At 41.9% G+C, this 21846-nt stretch overlaps 1 protein-coding gene across 1 annotated transcript in view; it reads left to right on the top strand.

Moving 5' to 3' along the window:
* The first annotated feature begins 487 nt into the window (after nt 1-487).
* agps (alkylglycerone phosphate synthase) overlaps nt 488-21846 on the top strand; it is a 169558-nt gene continuing 148199 nt past the window's right edge. Inside the window, exon 1 of the mRNA XM_067987618.1 lies at nt 488-714. Coding sequence (XP_067843719.1) covers nt 539-714 — 176 coding nt within the window. The 5' untranslated portion in view covers nt 488-538. The remainder of the gene's footprint in view (nt 715-21846) is intronic.

Genomic DNA, 21846 nt, shown 5'->3' on the forward strand with positions numbered 1-21846 from the left:
TTAGTCTGTGTAAGACCTCCATCTCATTTATGCCAAAGTCTTTAATTTTGCTCGGATTACCACTATGTCAGGAAACATGTTGCTCTGTTTATTCAACTGAATACTTGTAGGAAGTAATTATTTATTATATGTTAACTTTCATACGCTTGTCCTGTTTTGGACTCATTAACATCCTAGGCTGAGGAAAGCATTTGCCCAATTTTAACTTAGTCAATCAAAAAAAACTTAGTTTTATTCCCCCTTCTCAACCATCTTACAGTCATTAGGAGTGAGACTCACTTATTTTGGTTTAAAAATGCAGTCTATTTAGCTGTATCTCAGTTTAAAAATAAACACGGTTGAATATGTGGGGTTACCATCCATCAGTCTCACCCTTTTTGATCATACATTACATTTACCAATTCTAACAAGCCCAGATCCTCAGAGCTTAGCTCCTCCCACCTGTGGAGCTGCCGAGTGCACGCGAAGGCTGCTGGGAGCGCAGGTCCCGGTGAGTTCACCTCTGACCTCGCCTCGCTCACAGCCACAACACGGAAGAATGGCGTCAGAGGAGCGCAAGCAGCCCCGTGCCCGGCAACGGCTGTGGGTGATGGCGGGGCACCTGCGGAGAGCCGAGCCCGGATCGCCGCCGACGACACTTAGCCAGTGCCGGGCCATGGAGCCGGGGACCGCCGACAGTGAGGCCAAAACAACGGGGACCATCCCCAGACGGAGGTGGGTGATGAGGCGGCCGGCAGTTTGAATGGGCGGGACCGGGAGCGGGTCCTGGACCTGGACCTGGAGCAGGCGGGGAAGGATTCGGAGCGGCTGCATAGCCGCTGATGCGTGGGGAATGGAACTGGCCCTTGAGGCCGGATTTTGGTCCGGTTTAAAAGAGCGAGTCTTGATTATCGGGATGGGCGGCCGCGCTCTTGAGTTTGCAGCTCGGGCCCTGGACGGGCGGCTCGGTTTCAGTGACATTTCTAAATAATAAATGCACAGCGATGGTGCTGTGTGTGCCGCTTTCTGCAGAAGCTCAGCGCATAACAGCTGCCGATTGAGAGAACGCGAGTAGTAATAACTGGAGCAATCGAGGCAATTGCACACTTGGTTAATTTGTTGCACCACATATAATATTGTTCAGTTACAAGTTTTTAAATCGGTTATATGTCGGAGTATTTTTGAACTATGCATAAATGAGAAAGTGACACTTTCATGCCAGTCACTGGGTTGTAGTAATAGGATGGGGTGATTGGTGGTCTGATGTTTCTCCAGCCTACGTAACTTTTTTTTCTCTCTCCATCATTACACTGTGACATCTAGTGGTACATTCTCTTTGGCGACTTTGTTTTCCTTAAAACAGTAGGGCGCTTCAGATTGTCCCTGTATCTGACTATTGTATCTAACCACAACTGAAAATCGGTACCAGTGCTTCTAAGATGCACATTTTGTGCTCTTAAAGATTCAACAAGGAGCTATTTTTTTGAAACAGAAAAAAAATGAACAAACTATTGTTGGGCCAGCTTGTAGGAGTGTATTTATGATTGGATGAATCTACTGAATATGGATTCTGCAAAAATCAGACAGGAATTTTAACATAGATTAACATGTTAGTATTACTAGTCTAGTTATTAATAAATAGACACAATGAAATTATTAAATTATAAGTAGTGGATATATAGGAATGAATATTAAACAAATTTATTAATGAGTTCTGATAAACTACAGGAGTGAAGTTTGAGTAGTTCATAGACTTAATAAATGAACCCTGTGATGAGGATACAACTGTATTTTTGTGTATCTGGTGTATGTGTGTTAATAGATGGAAGCCTTGGTATGCCTCTCTTAGTCAGTGAAATTAAAATGTTACTTGTGGCCTCCTCACATGTTAGATAGGCAGGAGTCTAGTCACGAGCCATTTTACTCCCACTGACAAAAACAGTGCATGTGGCAAGGTTTCTATTTTCATTTAATATCTAGATTATCACAATTTTAATATTTATTTCAAGGCATTCAAATCTTTCAAATTTGAGATGTTTGTTAACATTGCTTGAGGTTCGTTCTTGTGGCTTACAATGTTTTAACCTTTTCATTGCTGCTGTATAATGAAGCACATGAATTTTGTTTATAGGATTAATTCAGCTTTTTTGTCTGTGACTGCTGTCATGGTGGATGTTGGGTCAGTGCTATTTGTAATTGCTGTATGATTGATAAAGGATTGTAACATAATGACTGGTAGTTAATGAAATGATACTGCACAGTTGATTTTAAAAGATAGCATCATTGTAAGGCGGTATAGTATAGGCAACATTCAGCTGACTTTAGTGAAGATAGCATTTATAACTGAACCCCAGCAATAAATCACATAATTATGCTTTAGTATGTTTAAAATATAATTCTAGTTTCAATTTTATATAGGTGTTTCAGCTCTATCATTGTTGAATGATTGTGTCTCAGGATTCATGATTGTGATAACATTACTGCTAATTTGTTAACAAATAGTTTGGTAATCAATTTGCAGTTAGTTCAGTATAGAAAATTGTTTTTTCATGTTAATTGGCATGGTATATATTTCTATTCACCAGCTGAGATGGCATGTTTCCCATTATCTATTTTTCCAGCACTTCAATATGCCCAGCTAGGTCTTGACCACAAAAAGCAGGACAAACCCAACCTGGCAAATTACCACCCCATCAGCCTACTCTCAGTTATCAGCAAAGTGATTGAAGGAGTCATCACAAGCGGCACTTACTCACCAATAACCTGCTCATCGATGCTCCGTTTGAGTTCCGTCAGAACCACACGGATGCAGAGCTCATTTCAGCCTTGGTCCAAACATGGACATGAGTTGAATTCCAGAGAGGGGTGAGAGTTACTGCCCTTGACATCAAGGCATCATTTGACAAGTGTGGCATCAAGGAGCCCTAGTAAAACTGAAGTCAATGGGGATTGGGGTAAACTCTCCAGTGGCTGGAGTCATACTTGCTGCACAGGAAGATGGTTGTGGTCGTTGGAGGCCAATCATCTCAGCCCAGGACATAGCTGCAGGAGTTCCTCAGGCAGCATCCTAGGCCCAACTGTCCAACTGCTTCATCAATGACCTTCCCTCCATCATAAGGTCAGAAATAAGGCTGTTTGCTGATGATTGCACTGTCCAACTCCATTCCCATTTCCTCCATATAATGAAGCAGTCCAGGTCTGCATGTAGCAAGGCCTGGACAACATCCAAACTTGGGCTGATAAGTGATGAGTAACATTTGTGCCACACAAGTGTCAGACAATGACCATCTTCAACAAGAGAGAGCCTAAGCACCTCCCCTTCTCATTCAATGGTATTACCGCTGCCGAGTCCCCCACCATCAACATCCTGGGGGTCACCATTGACCAGAAATTGAACAGGACCAGCCACGCACATGTTGTGGCGACTGGAGCAGGTCAGAGGCCTATGGCGAGTGGCTCACCTCCTGACTCCCCAAAGCCACTCTGCCCCCTACAGGGCACGGGTCAGTTATGTGATGGAATACTCTCCACTTGCTTGGATGGGTACAACTCCCAACAACACTCAGCACTATCTAGTCTGCTTGATCGGTACCCTATCCATTGGCTTAAACATCCACTCCCACCACCGTTGGCGTACCGTGGCTGCATGTGTGTACTATCTTCAGGACGCATTGCAGCAATTCACCAAGGCTTCTTCGGCAGTACCTCCCAAACCCACGACCTCCACCATCTAGAAGGACAACAACAACAGGTGCCTGGGAACACCATCACCTCCAAGCTCCCCTCCAAGTCACATAGGGGAGTTGTGACTTCCCTATGTGACTCACATAGGATATCCTGACTTGGATATATATTGCCAAACCTTCATTGTTGCTGGGTCAAAATCCTGGAACTCCATACCTAACCGCATTGTGGGAGCACCTTCACCACATTGACTGCAGTGGTTCAAGAAGAAGGTTCACCACCATCTTCTCAAGGGCACCTAGAGATGAGCAATAAATGCTGGCCTTGCCAGCGATACCCACATCCTAAGAATAAATAATAAAAATATAACTACTGTTTGCAATTAATGCACAGCAAAATTGTATTAAACTTTTCCTGTTAACAGTTTAGAGTATGTTTGTGTGTCTGCTTACAGTGAGCAATGTTTGTAAAGAAGATGTATGAGTGCAACCTGGCATGCTCTTGTCTGTTTCCCATTGTCAATGACCGACTGTTCAAAATAATATCTAGATGAGGAAATATTTGCTTTGTGCTGCATGTACCTTTCGTGTAAATACATTAATTGTTTGGGTAACTATATTCTGATTAAAGTTAACTACTTTTAATGAAGTATTTTCTGCTTGGTTCTGGTTTCCTTTGGGAATAGGGGCATGAAACATGTGCAACAGTAACTTATTTATTCTGACTTGTATAAATGTTTTCTGCTCCATACATTTAAAAGATGAAAAGTTAAAGAATTCTTGATTCACAGTCACATATGGTTCTTGCAGAGTGACTTCCTCTAATTGCTGATTGTTTTATTGATGACCTGTAATAAAAAATAGATACACAAATGAAAGGTTTTAAGTTACCAGATTGTAACTCCCAGTAACGATCAGTGGGAACTGAACAAGATCATGTTCAGTCACACTTCCTAGAATATAAGGAAGGTTCTTGGCTGTGATGCTCATGTTCTAGCACTAGTGATGCATATGAGAGAGAGGAGAAAACATATGCATATAAGAGAAGACAGAGGATGGTACAAATAGAGACTAATAGTTGGGTAAATTTTGAAATTTATGTCTAGTTGCAGATATTTCTTTTTCTCCCTTACCATCTGTGTGATAGACCTGTTTCATTACACTGCCCAATCAGAAAATTATGTTTAATCACTGGAATTTCTGCCTAGATCACTGTTTACTGTTCATTCTATCAAATATATTGTATGCAATATTATATCTTTTCCTTTTGTGAACATTTTTTTCATCATAACTAATGTTGTCATCTTTCTGTATTATCTTATTTACTCTGATGCTTAAAACAATCATCTGACTTAACTTCCACAGACAAGAGTCTATTTAACTTTAGGTTCCCCTGAGTACAACCTGGCATGTTCTTGTCTGTTTCCCATTGTCAATGACCGACTGTTCAAAATAATATCTAGATGAGGAAATATTTGCTTTGTGAGCATGTTTCTCCCTCAAACATTTGGACCTATTGCTTCACTCATTATACTGGTGTCAGCCTTGGCTGAGTGGTAGTACTCGCTCCTCCAACTTAAAAGTTTGTGGGTTCAAAACCCACTCCAGACACTTGTGCATGTAATCCAGGTTAACAGATCAGTTTACTACTGAGGGAATTAAACAGAGACCCTGTCTGCCCTCGCAGGTAGATGTGAAAAATCCCATAGCACTATTCAAAGTTCTCCCAGTGTCCTGGCCAATATTTATCCCTCAACCAATGTCACTGAAACAGATTATCTGGTCGTGTATCTCATTGTTTGTGGGACCATGCAAATTGGCTGCTGTTTCCCTACATTACAACAGTGATTACACTTCAAAAGTACTTCATTGGCTGTAAAGCGCTTTGGGACATCCTGAGGTGGTGAAAAACACTACATAAATGCTCGTCTGTCCTTTCCTTTATTGCCTGTGATATGTCTGAAGTTAGACACATTGCCCCAGTACCTCTTCCAATTTTAAAAAAAGATTAGGATGAGGCCTTTGTTGCAGCACAGGGTGCAGTCCAATTGGGCTTTGAGGAACATTTTGTTAAGACAGCCAGAAGCTTTGGGTTATCACAGACCTTAAATTATTCTGTATGATACAAAATGTACTGGTGAACTCCATAATGCAATATGCATATATATGCAATTTTTAAAAATGCCAATGATTGGAAATAAGGTTGAATTGGAGGATCTGTAGGACTGGAGAAAAGTATCCTGCAGTAACATTTCTCTCTAGGGACCTGCCATTGTTTTGGGGTCCAGGATGGCGGTTTCCGTTGTTGAACTGGGCTTTCCCCTTTTGCTTATGTGTATATATAGTATTTTTATATCTTTTTAATTTTCTCCACTAATTTTATTTACTGTTTTGTCTTTCAATGAGGATTTGCTCTTTTCTTAAAAAATTTTTTGTCTGTTTGCTCATGTGCAACGTTGCTTTCGACTTTCCAGATTTTGTGTGTTGCACTGTTTCAAATTCAGTTGTTTATTTCACTTTTGCTTTTCCCTTCATTTTATTTTGAAGTAACAATGAAACCCTGTGGTTTGTTTTATGATTTTTGAAGTGGAGTGTGATCATACATGCATGGGCTGCACAACATTAATTTAACATTTTTTTTACCGTTTGAAATCAGTTCCAATTGTGCATGAATGGAGTTTGGCCTGACCCTTGTGATCTTTCATTCCAGCACTCTTTTTAATTCCTTAATATTTCCCTGTTTTGATGACTGTTTTGCTTTCAAGTTACGTCTTCAATTTGTATCATTTTCTTTTGCTGTCTTCAACTTGTATCTTTTTTCTTCTTTATCATTTTCAGTAATTTATATTGTAGAATTTTTAATTTCACTAATAATTTATGAATACATTTTGCATTAATAGTCAATGCTCCTGTCATTCTAAGACAGCATATCCTCTGACTCACCATGAGCAACATTATAGAAAAGCCTCTAATTATTTTTAACATAAAATTAGATTTTCTAACATTGTGGATATAATATTTGTAGATTAGTATGCAGAATGGATCTATGCCATCTTAGAAAGTTTATTTTCCCAATGATCTCCTTTGCTAAGGATGAATCAGTTAATATGTTCCTTGCATTCTAAGAAAACCCTGTCGACATTGTGTAAATCTTTTTGGAGATAGTTGTGTGAAAATGCTAGTTGTCTGAGCTGACTTTTTAAAAGCATACTGTTGATTGTCTTACTCATGGCCTTTCCAAACCTGGTGCTATAAATCTGAACTACAGTGGCAATTTGAGCATAACCAAAGACCTCAATTTACATTAAACTTTACCCACAGCATTGTAATAGCAAATATACCATACGCAGTAACTGACCTGGGACAAGTGCTAGTGTATTGCTGTCAGTGTTGCCCTTTCAAAATCAATGTTTTCTCCTCTCTGGACTACTGATATCTTTGGGTGGAAGTGGCTTGGGATTAATAATGCAAGGAAGGTGTGTCTTTCTACAACTGAAATGACTTATTCGGGTAAATCTCCAGGATTAGCTATGAACTATCCATGCTGCTCTGGCAAACTGGATTCACATTTGTCCAAGACTGTTCCCCTATTTTTAGATCATCAACATAACTTGTTTAAATTTTTATTTTAAAATGGATAGTTTTCCTTTTATAGCATGTTTTTTTAATAAACTATTGATAATGAAAACTCCCCTTTTTAAACTTCTAATTGCCCAAATTGCTATTAACCAAAAGCAGAGATGTACAGACCTCAAAAGTGGGCAAACCTGTATTTGCCTTGGTTTCCATTCAAGCTCCTGTAATTAAATATAGAATAATGGATATCTTGGTCAAGGTTTTGAGACTGGAGTTAAAGGAATTCAGATTACTCCATAAACCATAAGAAAAAATTAATGATTTGTGAATGTTTGAGTTTTTTCCCTCACTTTCATGCCTCCCAAAGAAAAAATTGAATGTGGCTTTATAACTCATAAACATTTTTTTGTACTGTTTTATCAATGGGCACAAGCTATGAACTTAAGGTGGCCTGTTGTCCATCTCCCTCTTCTCTGCTCCACTGTCAGTAGCAGCAGAGCCATCAGCCATCATTTCCTGACACTCTGAAATTCCTTTCCTAAACCTTTCCACCATATTACATCTCTACGACCGTAAACCTTCTCAACATCTATCTCAATTGTCTTTGGTCACCTTCCCTAACTTGTCTATAGCAGCTTTTTTTCCATTCCCACTATCTTCACTTTGAAACATCTTAGGGTGTTTTGCAAAATAAATGCATTTATAAAAAAGGGAGATTGTGCTTGATGCAATATCACTAAATTTACAGATGATACAAAGCTAATGAAGGTGGTAGACTCCAAAGCTGAACAAGATAAGCTACAGGAGGGCAGACAGGTGGCAGATGAAATTCATTGTAGAGAAATGAAAGGCGCTTCAAGTGGGAACAGAAAATAAGGAATGGGCTTTTACTTAAATGGAAAGAAAACAATGTGCATGGAAAATGAGAGAGATATGGGGGTCCTGATTGACAATAAAGTGAAGCAATCGCAACAATGCTTGGTGGCAGTGAGTTAAGCAAATCAGACGTTGGGATGCATTAAAAGGTCAATATTGAGCCAAAATAGTGAGGTAATCCTGCCACTTTATAAATCATTTCGTGCAATTTCGAATACTGTGTACAGTTCTAGGTGCCACGGTACAAAAATGATATGCAGCTATTGAAAGGATACAGAAGAGAGCAACCAGAATGGGGGACTTTAATCTTCATATAGACTGGACAAATCAAATTGGCAAAGGCAGTTTGGAGGACGAGTTCATGGAATGTATTCGCGACATTTTCCTAGAACAATACGTCGTGCAAACAACCGGCTATTTTAGATCTTGTATTGTGTAATGAGACAGGGTTAATTAGTAATCTCACAGTAAAGCATCCTCTGAGGAAGAGTGATCATATGATAGAATTTCACATTGAGTTTGAGAGTGACATACTTAAGACTGAAACTAGAGTCTTAAACTTAAATAAAGCCGATTGCGTAGGTATGAGGGGCGTGTTGGCTAAGATAGATTGGGAAATTAAATTAAAAGGTATGATAGTAGATAAGCAATGGCAAACTTTTAAAGAAATATTTCAATATTCTCAGCAAATATACATTCTATTGAGAGATTAAAAACTCCACGGGAAAAGTGATTCATCTATGGCTAACTAAAGAAGTTAAGGATAGTATTAGATTAAAAGAGGCCTATAATGTTGTGAAGAAGAGTAGTAAGCCTGAGGATTGGGAGAGTTTTAGAAACCAGCAAAGGAGAACCAAAAAATTGAGAAAAAGGGAGCAAATAGAATATGAAAGTAAACTAGCAAAAATTATAAAAATGGATTGAAAGCTTCTGCAAGTGTGTAAAAAGGAAGAGAGTAGCAAAAGTAAATGTTGGTCCCTTAGAGGCTGAGACAGGAGAAATTATAATGGGGAATAAGGAAATGGCAAAGATGTTAAACAAATATTTTGTATCTGTCTTCACAGTAGAAGACACAAAAAAGCATACCAGAAATAGTGGGGAACCAAGGTGCTAATGAGCGTGAGGAACTTGAAAGTAGTTGAGAAACTAATGGGACTAAAAGTTGATAAATCCCTTGGACCTGATGGCCTATATCCTAGGGTTCTAAAAGAGGTGGCTACAGAGATAGTGGATGCATTGGTTATGATCTTCCAAATTTCCCTAGATTCTAGACCGTCCCAGCAGATTGGAAGGTAGCAAATGTAACACCGCTATTCAAGAAAGGAGGGAGAGAGAAAACGGGGAACTACAGGCCATTTAGCCTGACATCGGTTGTCTGGAAAATAATGGAATCCATTATTAAGGAAGTGGTAACGGGCACTTAGAAAATCATAATACGATTAGGCAGTCAACACTGTTTTATGAAAGGGAAATCGTGTTTGACAAACTTATTTGAGTTTTTTGAGGGTGTAACTAGCAGGGTAGATAAAGGGGAACCAGTGGATGTAGTATATTTGAATTTTCAAAAGGAATTCGGTAAGGTGCCATATAAAAGGTTGTTAAGCAAAATAAGGGATCCATGGGGTTGGGGGTAATATATTAGCATGGATAGAGGATTGGTTAATGGACAAAAAACAGTGGGTAGGGATAAACTGGTCATTTTCAGGTTGGCAGGCTGTAACTAGTGGGGTGCTGCAAGGATCAATGCTGGGGCCTCAGCTATTTACAGTCTATATATTAATGACTTGGATGAAAGGACCGAATGTAATGTATCCAAGTTCACTGACGATACTTTCCCACCTACCTTTATAAGCTGAGGAGGATGCAAAGGTTAGGTAAGTGGGCAAGAAGGTGGCAGATGGAGCATAATGTGGGGAAATGTGAGGTTATTTACTTGGTAGGAAGAATAGAAAAACAGAATATTTTTTAAAATGGTGCGAAATTATTAAATGTTAAACTATTAAATCTGAGGTCTGGGTGTCCTTGTACAAGAAACACAAAAAGTTAGCATGCAGGTACAGCAAGCAATTAGGAAGGCAAATGGCATGTTGGCCTTTATTGCAAGGGGGTTGGAGTACAAGAGTAAGGGAGTCTTACTATTGTACAGGGTTTTGGTGAGACCTGTACAATAGTACCGTCTTGGTCTCCTTATCTAAGGAAGGATATACTTTCCTTAGAGGTGATCTAATGAAGATTCACTAGATTGATTCCTGGGATGAGAGGGTTGTCCTGCGAAGAGAGATTGAGTAGAATGGGCCTATACTTTCTGGAGTTTAGAGGAATGAGAGGTGATCTCACTGAAACATATAAGATTCTGAGGGGGCTTGACAGGGTAGATGCTGAGAGATTGTTTCCCCTGGCTAGAGAGTCCAGAACTAGGGGGCATAGTCTCAGGATAACGGATCAGCCATTTAAGACTGAGATGAGGAGGAATTTCTTCACCTGAGGGTTGTGAATCTTTGGAATTCTTTACCCCAGAAGGCTGTGGATGCTCAGTCGTTGAATATGTTCAAGGCTTAGATAGATAGATTGTTGGACTCTAGGGGAATCAAGGGATATAGGGATCGAGCGGGAAAGTGGAGTTGAGGTCGAAGATCAGCTACAATCTTATTGAATGTCGGAGCAGGCTCGAGGGGCCGTATGGCCTACCCCTGCTCGTATTTCTTATGTTAATGGTTAAGGGGGTGCAGGGATTGGTTTATGAGGAGTGATTATGTAAATTAGACATGTTCTCACTGGAAAAACAAAGGTTGAGAGGTGTTATTGTTTTACGGATTCTATAGGGACTAGATTAATGTAGACCATGACCAGCTGTTTCACCTTGTCCAGAACAGTAGAACCAGAGGACACAGCCTGCATTTGAGGGGGGGTAAATTTAAAAACACCTCTGTGGAAACAATATTTCAGTGAGCAAGTGGTCAATCTATAGAACAGGCTCCCTAGGGAGACGGTGGAAACTGATTCATTCAAATGCAAATTAGATAGATTTGTTTCAGAAAATAATATTCTGGGATAGAGTACTTGAATAATTTGAGACATGACATATGGCAAGTGTAGCATGTTTGGGAGAAATAGGTAACTCGGAACTTATACTTCCCAAAGCTTTCTACCACTGGGGTTTTCCTCGCTTTGTGTCTGGGTCTGATGGAGATTGATTGCTATGATTAGTGAACAAATCCATTATCGTATCATGCAACTATCACGATGGTAGAAGGCGAACTAACTGGACCTTGGTCTTTTTTGTCTAGAAATTCCTATGTTCCCAAGTGAGATAATGAATACAAGCAGTGCCTGTTCTTTGGAATTGGCAATCTTAATACACAAACTCATTTGACAGAGTTTCAGGAAGTATTGTGTGCTGATTAGCAGCGGATGAAGTAGCAACGTTTGGCCGGTAACTCCATAATTCAAAATGCAATTGTTTGAAATTTTTGTGACTATATTCTACAGAATCTGCAATGAATCTACCTTCTCCAGCAGAAAAAGTGTGTCTCACGGTTATACGGGGAGTTCAATTTACAAAAGCGTTGAAGTTCAGTGTGTTTACAATTGCAGAGTTGAATGTTGCAATGTTTCAGTACAGACTTAGTCAAATAAAACTTTTTTTTAAATGAGTTAGTTAGTTTACTTTAAGCACTTATTGGAAGAATAAACTTAACTGTTGAATAATTATTTGTTTTTGAAATTGGAGTTCAGTTATGTCTGATTTGAATTCATTTGTGTTGCAGCATGTTTTAAAAAGTGAGTTAGGCTATCTGTATATAGGCAAGGTAAAACATAGGCAGAATGCAGTGTGAAACCCCTCGTACTCTGTTCCAACCGTGCATCTTAACTCAACTGAAGAAGATCCTCTCTTAAACCCAACTGCACTAGTAGAGCACAAACATTTTTCATCTCATATGCTAATTTGAGACTACGCAGTCGGAGCCAAATTATGGGCAGTTTTCTCCTGTTGACCAATTTACATAGGGAACTGAACTGAAACAGCCCAAATTAATTCTGACTTCCATTTACTCTAGGGTAGATTTAAATGTCAGAGAACTGGAGAAAAAGGACTGTTTCTAACTTGGTGCACCACCCAATTTCTTACATATTTGAAAAAATAACTTGGACTCTTTATAAATAATGAACTTCAACAAAAAAAAGTTACTGCATGTACTATTCAGAGAAAAACAACTAGGTGGGAGCGGGAACTGGGTGCTGGCTGATGTACCTTTTGCTCAATGGTCCACTGGGCATATCTGGACAGACCAGAGATTGCTGCCTTTGCCCATTGAACCTGCGGAGGGAGACTCACTAGAAAAAGGACAACTTCTGTTTGTTTTGTGGGCCTTGCTTTGTGGAGAGCTCTAGTGTTTGCTGGGGTTGTTAAACCATTGAGGTTTTGCACTTGAGATAACAGTTGGTTAATTAGATATTGTAACATTCGGGTACTAAGTGTAATGATTTTTGATCCATTTGATGTAAGGCACCTGGATTAAGGGGCAAAGGCCTCTCTGTTTGCAACCAGCACATGTCTCTTCTAATCTCTGCCATCCTTATGTAACCTGAATTCCCACTGCGACTATTTGTGTGAATTTTGGCTGCTGTTCCAGACCTGAATCCAGCATTTCTTGGCCCCATCTCTCCTGTCTCCTCCCCTTCCTGTCGTCCAGTCGTGCCACTTTTCTCCAATCTTGGGGTCTTTGCCTCCCCCAATCCCCACCTGAACACATCACTATTCCTCTGCCTGCCTCCTGCTGCTGTCCCAAATTTGAATCCCCCTTGGATAAGCCTACAGCTACCCTTTGGTCCTTTCTTGCCATTCCCCGAAGGGCCCATCATGGCACCCGTCGCCGTTCCCTCTGCCCTATCCTCCTCCTCCTCTCTCTCTCTGACCTTCTTGCATAGCTCACCTGATGAGGGGGCTAATCTCGCCAACCTCCTTCTGTCCTACTTGCACCCCCTCACACTGCTAGATGCAATCATCCACAACCTTATTGTGGATGATTGCATTGACATCCTGGCTTTGAATGAAACTTGGCTCAGAGGTAGCGACCCCTCGCCTCTTTGCTTGGTTAGTCTTTTCACCACCTGTCTCACCCAAACTGCTGTAGTAGCGTTGTGGCCCTTATCACCAAATCAACTTTGATTTCTCCCCCTACTCCTCTGGTACTTTCTCCTCCTTCCTCTCCTTTAAAATGTGCGTTGTCTACCACGGCACCCAAAGCCTATCCCAAGTATCTCGCTGAAATATCCTTCCTCCTTTCGTCCTTCAGCCTCTGCACTGAGCGATTCTTAATCCTGTATGATTTCAATCTTCATCTCGGCACCTTTTGCTCTCCTCTAATTTCACGGATCTCCTGTCCTCCCTAAAACTTTCCTTCATATAAACTCTCCTATCCATACTCTCACAGACACCTCGATCTTGCTGTCTCCCATTGGCTCTTCACTCCCATGGTGTCTCTCACAGACAAGGCCATCTTCGCACACTATCTTGTATCCCTCACCACCTACATTCCCCCACTCCCTTCCTACTGTGTCCATCCTTGGGAAAAACTATTTCTTCCCCGCCCCCCCCCCCCCCCCCCCCGCCCCGGCTCCAAATCTTACAACTGCACTTTTCTAAATCCCAACTGTCTAGCATTTGGTCTTCCATTTGCTACAATACATCTGCAGCTGTCAATCTGCTTAACCTCTCCCTTATGTCCACCTTTGAAGCCCTTGTACTCTTTCCGGTCTAGGTTATTCCTCGTATGGCCACCATTTTTGCTCCCTCAAGCGCAAATGGTACCACATCTGGCTGGATCATATTAAATGAATACTTTGCGCGGTCTTCACTCTTGAAGACTATGCTTGATTGTTACAATTTAATGATAAAACTAGTAATATTAACATGGATGAACATATTGCTTTAGATAGAATTAAGAACCTGGTAACGGATGGAGCAGCCGGTCGGAAGATGTCCAGCCGAGGGACATGAGCTGTGCGAACCGCATGCCCATGTTTTTAATATCTCACTGCACTCTGGGACGGTTCCTGTAGACTGGAAGGAGGCTAATGTAGTACCTATCTTTAAAAAAGGAGACAAGACGGACCCAGGTAATTATAGGCCCATTAGTTTGATATCAGTAATAGGAAAGATGCTTGAAGGAATCATTAGGGATATAATATGTGATTACATGGATAGGGAGGGACATGCTGTTCCAGAGGCTTTTTAAAAAAAAAAGTCATGTCTAACAAATTGGATATTTTTTGAAGAAGTTACCAGGATGTGTATGAGGGAAGACCATAGACATTTTGACTCCCAAAAAGCTTTTGACAAGGTACCACACGAGGCTTCTCTAAGATTGAAGCCTCCGGTATTTCTGGTAATATATTGAGCTGGATTGAGAACTGGCTGGAAGGATGTAGGCAGAAAGTAGTTGTAGATGGATTTGGATCTGTTTGGAGACCGGTCACCAGTGTTGTCCTGCAAGGATCAGTGTTAGGACTGTTGCTGTTTATTGTTTTTGTTAATGATCTAGATGTAGGTGTTGGGGGTATGATCTGTAAATTTGCAGATGATACCAAGATCTGTGGGAGTGTCAGGACTGTAGCCGATGCTCGACTGCTTCAGGTGGATCTTGATGTGTTGGGACTGGGCTCGTGACTGGCAAATGATGTTTAATTTGGAAAAGTGCAGTGTTATGCATGTGGGCAGGATAAATGCTCAACATACATACACCCTTCAGGGAACAGTATTAAAGCAGGTGGAGGAGGAAGAGAGATCTAGGAGTTCTAATGCATAGGCCTCAAAGTGCGTGAGCAATGCCGTGAAGCAATAGCTAAAGCAAATAGGGTGTTGAGGTGCATTTATAGGACAGTTGACAATAAGACAAAGCATACTATTTAATTGGAACAAACTGTCAACTGGAACACAATTTATTCCCTCCTTCATCTTATAAACCTCAATCAGATCACCCCAAGTCTGTACTTCTCTAAAGTGTAGAGTCCCAGCTCTTGTAGCCTATCTTGATAACTAAGATGCTTTAAGCTGGGAATTAGTCCATTGGGCCTCCTCTGCACCCATTCCAATTAAATATGTTAGGGATGACCAGGTGGTCACAATTTCAAGTTGTACAAGATCAGATCTAGGTTAGATGTTAGGAGGTAATTCTTTTCCACGGAAAAATAGACTTCTGGAACAGGCTGCCTGCTCATACAGTGGACTCCGATTCGCTGAATTCCTTCAAGGGAAAGCTAGACCTGTTTATGGTTGGGACGGAGATCACCTCTTACAAAAGGTAGGTAATGCAGTTCATAGAATTATCAGGGACAGAGTGATCTCCTGGACTAGTTTCGATTGCCAAAAGGGGTCAGGGGAATTTCCCAGACTTTTTTTCACCCAAATTGGCCTGGGTTATAAGAACAGGAGTAGGCCATTCAGCCCCTCGTGCCTGCTCCGCCATTTGATAAGTTCATGGCTGATCTGTGATCTAGCTCCATCTGGTTTTTCACCAGATTTTAATCTGGTTTTTCACCTCTCCCAGGAGATCACATGGTGTGGGGTGGGGAGTGATGCACAAGGTTTCACAATTGTGTGGGACAGGCTGGATGGACCAGAGGGTCTTTTCCTGTCAGCATTTACGAACAATGACGATCAGGCTGCACACTCCTGTCAAAACAGTGTACAACTGTAAGATCTTCTTGGAGAGCAAAGATAATCCCTGACTTCTTTTTCCCCACTAACAACTATCTGCTTAAACCCCTGACGTTTTAAATGGTTCCCTTTCCTCAGGTACTGTTACTCTTGCTTTCAAAACTGCTGTAATCTCCCCACCTGCTCAAAAAAAAACCACCTTCGACCCCTCTGTCTTTGCAAACTACAGCCCCATCTCCAACTTCTTCCTCTCAGAGGTCTTGATAGTCTTTTGGCGCCTCAAATCTGTATCCATTTTGCCTGCAACTATGTGTTTCAATCTCTCCAATCAGTTTTCCATCCCTGCCACAGCACTGAAATGGTCCTAACCAAAGTCGCATTATCCTTCCTTGTCCTCTCTGAAGTCCTTGACACGGTTGACCACACCATCCTCCTCCCAGAGTTTCTCCGTGGGACTGCCCCCACTTGGTTCATGTCTTACCTATTCAATCATAGCCAGAACACCTCCAGCAATGGCTTCTCTGCTTTCGCCTGTAACGTTGCCTCTGGAGTCCCCCAGGGATCTGTCCTTGATCCACTCCTCTTCCTCATCTACATTTGCAGACATGGGGCTAACTTCCACAAGTACATTGACACCCAGCTTACCTCTTCACCACCTCTCCTGACACGAATCTGCTTCTGTGTTGTCAAACTGCTTGTCCGATATCCAGTCTTGGATGAGCTGCAATTTCCTCCAGTTATACGTTGGGAAGACTGAAGCCATCGTCTTCGGCCCACGCCACACACTCCGTATCCTTTCCACTAATTCCATCCTTCCCTTCCACCGTGGCAATTGTCTGAGGCTGAACCCACAGCGTTTGCAGTTGTGGTATTCTTATCGACCCTGAGCCGTGCTTTCTACCCCCATATACTCTCCGTGACAAAGACTGCCTATGAGCAACCTCTAACATCGCCTGCTAAAATCCTCATCCGTGCCTCTGTCACCTCGAGTCTTGACCGTTCCAACGCTCTCCTCCCTGAACTCCCCGATCATCATCTGATTCTGGCTTCCTGTGTATCTCCTTGCCCGTCGCCCCATAATTAGCGTCCATGACTGCAGTTGTCTCAGCCCCACGCTCTGGAATTTAACCCTTCCTAAACCTCTGCACCAGAAACCAATGCACTAAAGTCACTGTAATGAATCATAGATGTAAAGATTAAAAATACATTTCTAGATACTAACTAGGGCTGCCAACCAGATTGACAGAATGCAGGTTTTACATTGACCAAGCGTCCTTATCAGATTTAAGTTATTTTCAGTTTTTTTAAAAAAGGCAAAACGTGCCCGTGCTCATACTTTGATTTGGTTGACTTGATCGTAATATTGCCTTTTTAAAAAATCTCTAGATAAATGTTACAAAAGTGCTTAATTAGATGAGTGAACTTTTCTTTTCAACCACCTGAAGGTGTTAATTGCTTGGTGGCTTATTGTTCCATGGGCATTCTCCAGTAAGCTGAGTGGCCATTATTCAGCATTTGCAAGCCTTGATGGTGATCGCCGGCAGGCTGTTCGAATGCAGGGGCATTTATGCCAAGACCAATCTTGCCCACGTGTACAACCAGCAGAGGCCCCTGCGTAGCAATTGGAAGTGTCGAGGCCAATTATAGCACTGTTGCTGCCACCTCGGCAGATTTAGTAAAGATCAAATGTTAAACCTGAGGCTTTCTTGGACTCTAGGCGCAGGTACTCATTTTAAAAAAAACTCTCTGCCATTAGCGAGAGCCTGAGTGAAAAGATTTATGATCGACGTGTTCAGAATCTATCCTGGTTACGTGGCACGCAGGCCTGGGTCCTTGCTTTTGGGTAAGATTCATGGGGAAATAAATAGTTTGTACACTGCACAAAAGGCTTCTTTTGGAGACTTTGTAAATTTTGAACTGAGGGGGGTGAAAAATGAGGTGCAATCAAGTGGAACTGTTCCACTGGTATCTGTTCCTACCGCTTCCCCATCCTTTGAAGGTTTATCTGCTTTATGTTTGATGCAAATACAACAGTGCTAAATGCAGAAAAGCGACATGTTTGATCCTTCTGTTGCAAAACCTAGTAGAGTTTGTGGTGCTGTCCATTGGTATTCATTGATTTGTTGACTAGTACTTTATCGGACTTCAGCCAAACTTTGTAAATGATCTCCTGGTAGAAACTTAGGAGTAGAAATTTGGGAGTTTAAAGACAATAATGAGAATGAAAAGGAAAATACTGTGGATGCTGGAAATCTGAAAATAAAAACAAAAAATGCAGGAAATACTCCAAGTCAGGCAGCATCTGTGGAGAAAGAAACTGAGTTAATGTTTCAGGTCAATGACCTTTCGTTAGAACTCCTGCATTACATAGCATCTTTCACAACCTCCAAGTGCTGTAACAAGTGTAAGCAGGTCATAAAAAGTAAACCACTTCTATAACTTATCTGTTTTGTCAAGCTTTTACCTTTTTGAAGTTAAGACAGGCAGGACCTGTGTGTTCAGAATTGGAGTTCTTCCAAAAGTATTAAACTGTTAATAGTTTTCTAGATTCTGAGCTGATTGCCCAGATGCAGTTCTCAATATGCTCAATTCTTGCAAAAAACTGAAAAATAAGATAACAAAAAGCATTAGAACAAGTGAATGAATGTACCTATGGGTTTAATCATTTATTTCCATTGGCTGCATCCTGTAGACCTATTATAGTGCATTTGTGACATTTCAACATTTAGAGAAACATAATTACAGCATACTTATTGGTGAAAAGTATTAAAAGATAGAAATTCCACTCCTACCTTACCAGCCTGCAAATTTCTGCCCATCGGTGAATGGGTGGAAAGTTGTGGACTGGTGTTTATTTACTGTTTCTGATGCTTTTCCTTATCTTATTTTTGGGTTTTCACTTTGATCCACTTAAAATGTTGGATTTATTTTAATGTGACTTTGCTGGTGTCCAGGTTTTTGCAAGAATTTGAGCATGCTGAGAACTGTACTTGCATCTGGGCAATCAGCTCAGAATCTGGAAAACTGCCTACTGAGCATGCAGGGTCCTGCCTGTCTTAACTTCAAAAGGATAGGAGCTTGACAAAACAAATGAGTTATAGAAGTGGTTTACTTTTTATGACCTGCTTGATAGCTCTTCAACTTGTTACAGCACTTGGAGGATGAAAGATGTTATGTAATTAAATGTAGGTTCATTCTCTTTACTGTTTTTAAGCTCCCAAAGTAAGCTACATTAACTTGCTGTTGAGTTCCTTTTCTCTGACTGTCAGAGTTCTGGGAAAACACTGAAATTACTGTTTTTTTTAATCAAAATGCATTGTATAATGAGGCTTTTTTGAGAATGTTACTCCATTTTCTAGTACTTCATTGATTTGACAACTCCTCGTTGTGTTGGCTGCACAGTACTGGGTTATCATCTCTGCTTTTATCTCCATCATGATGGTGCTTTAATTCATGGTGAGGATGGGGTTCCAATTCAGGATGAGACACAGTGCCATCAGCTTTGATATTTGAGCAAGTTTATTATAAATACCTTTTTTTGGCTGCAGCAATGATTGCTGCATAGAGTCCAATAATATTTCTAATTGCTCAGAGCTGCTTTTTAAAGTCGTAACACTGTTTCCGATCAGAGAACCAAGCCTTATGCATTTTGGCACACTGATGACATTTGTCAGCTGTAGCTGTAGCTGGCAAACAGCTTATTGGTTCTTTTCCCTTATGTGAGTCCTAAAATGTATTCCTCTCCACAGATCAACACTTTAAATAGCATAATGGTTATGTTACTGGACAAGTAATCCAGAGGCCTGGACTAATAATCCGGAGTCGTGAGTTCAAATCCCGCCATGGCAGCTGGGGAATTTAAATTCAATTAATTAAATAAAATCTGGAATTAAAATACGAGTATCAGTAATGGTGGCCATGAAATGACCGGATTGTCGTGTAAACCCATCTGGTTCACTAATGTCCTTTAGGGAAGGAAACTTGCCGTCCTTACTGGGTCTGGCTGATATGTGACTCCAGACCCAGCAATGTGGTTGATTCTTAATTGCCCTCTGAAATGGCCTAGCAAGCCACTCAGTTGTAAAATCTCGCTTTTTAAAAAAAAGTCAAAAGAATAAAACCAGACGGACCACCCGGCATCGGACCACGAGGCACTGGACACGACAAAGGCAATCCAAGCCCAGTCGACCCTGCAAAGTCCACCTCACTAACATCTGGGGACTTGTGCCAAAATTGGGAGAGCTGTCCCACAGACTAGTCAAGCAACAGCCTGACGTAGCCATACTCAGAATCATACCTTTCAGCCAACGTCCCAGACTCTTCCATCACCATCACTGGGTATGTCCTGTCCCACCGGCAGGACAGACCCATCAGAGGTGGCGGTACAGTGATATACAGTTAGGAGGGAGTGGCCCTGGGAGTCCTCAACATTGACTCCGGACCCCATGAAATCTCATGGCATCAGGTCAAACATGGGCAAGGAAACCTCCTGCTGATTACCACCTACTGCCCTCCCTCAGCTAATGAATCAGTCCTCCTCCATGTTGAGCACCACCTGGAAGAAGCACTGAGGTTAGCAAGGGCACAGAATGTACTTTGGGTGGGGGACTTCAATGTCCATCACCAAGAGTGGCTCGGTAGCACCACTACTGACCGAGCTGGCTGAGTCCTGAAGGATATAGCTGCCATACTGGGCCTGCGGCAGGTGGTGAGCGAACCAATGAGGGAGAAACTTACTTGACCTTGTCCTCACCAATCTACCCGTCGCAAATGCATCTGTCCATGGCAGTATTGGTAGGAGTGACCACCGCACAGTCCTCGTGGAGAAGAAGTCCCGTCTTCGCACTGAGGATACCATCCAACGTGTTGTGTGGCACTACCACTGTGCTAAATGGGATAGATTCAGAACAGATCTAGCAGCTCAAAACTGGGCATCCATGAGGTGCTGTGGGCCATCCGCAGCAGCAGAATTGTATTCCAGCACAATCTGTGACCTCATGGCCCGGCATATTCCTCACTCTACCATTACCAGCAAGCCAGGGGATCAACCCTGGTTCAATGAGGAGTGTAGAAGAGCATGCTAGGAGCAGCACCAGGCATACCTAAAAATGAGGTGCCAACCTGGTGAAGCTACAACTCAGGACTACATGCATGCTAAACAGCGGAAACAACATGCTATAGAAAGTGCTAAGCGATTCCACAACCAACGGATCAGATCAAAGCTCTGCAGTCCTGCCACATCCAGTCATGAATGGTGGTGGACAATTAAACAACTAATGGGAGGAGGAGGCTCTGTAAATATCCCCATCCTCAATGATAGCAGAGTCCAGAGTGCAAAAGACAAGGCTGAAACGTTTGCAACCATCTTCAGCCAGAAGTGCCGAGTGGATGATCTATCTTGGCCTCCTCCAGATATCCCCACCATCACGGAAGCCAGTCTTCAGCCAATTCGATTCACTCCTCGTGATATCAAGAAACAGCTGAGTGCACTGGATACAGCAAAGGCTATGGGCCTCGACTACATCCCGGCTGTAGTGCTGAAGACTTGTGCTCCAGAACTAGCTGCGCCTCTAGCCAAGCTGTTCCAGTATAGCGACAACAATGTGGAAAATTGGCCAGGTATGTCCTGTCCACACAAAGTAGGACAAATCCATTCCGACCAATTACCGTCCCATCGGTCAGCAAAGTGATGGAAGGTGTCGTCGACAGTGCTATCAAGCGGCACTTACTCACCAATAACCTGTTCAACGATGCTCAGTTTGGTTTCCGCCAGGACCACTCTGCTCCAGACCTCATTATAGCCTTGGTCCAAACATGGACAAAAGAGCTGAAATCCAGAGGTGAGGTGAGAGTGACCGCCCTTGACATCAAGGCAGCATTTGACCAAGTGTGGCATCAAGGAGCCCTAGTAAAATTGAAGTCAATGGGAATCAGGGGGCAAACTCTCCAGTGGCTGGAGTCATACCTAGCACAAAGGAAGATGGTAGTGGTTGTTGGAGGCCAATCAGCTCAGCCCCAAGACATTGGTGCAAGAGTTCCTCAGGGCAGTGTCCTAGGCCCAACCATCTTCAG

This window comes from Heptranchias perlo, chromosome 7 (assembly GCF_035084215.1).
Source record: "Heptranchias perlo isolate sHepPer1 chromosome 7, sHepPer1.hap1, whole genome shotgun sequence".
NCBI classification, from domain to species: domain Eukaryota; kingdom Metazoa; phylum Chordata; class Chondrichthyes; order Hexanchiformes; family Hexanchidae; genus Heptranchias; species Heptranchias perlo.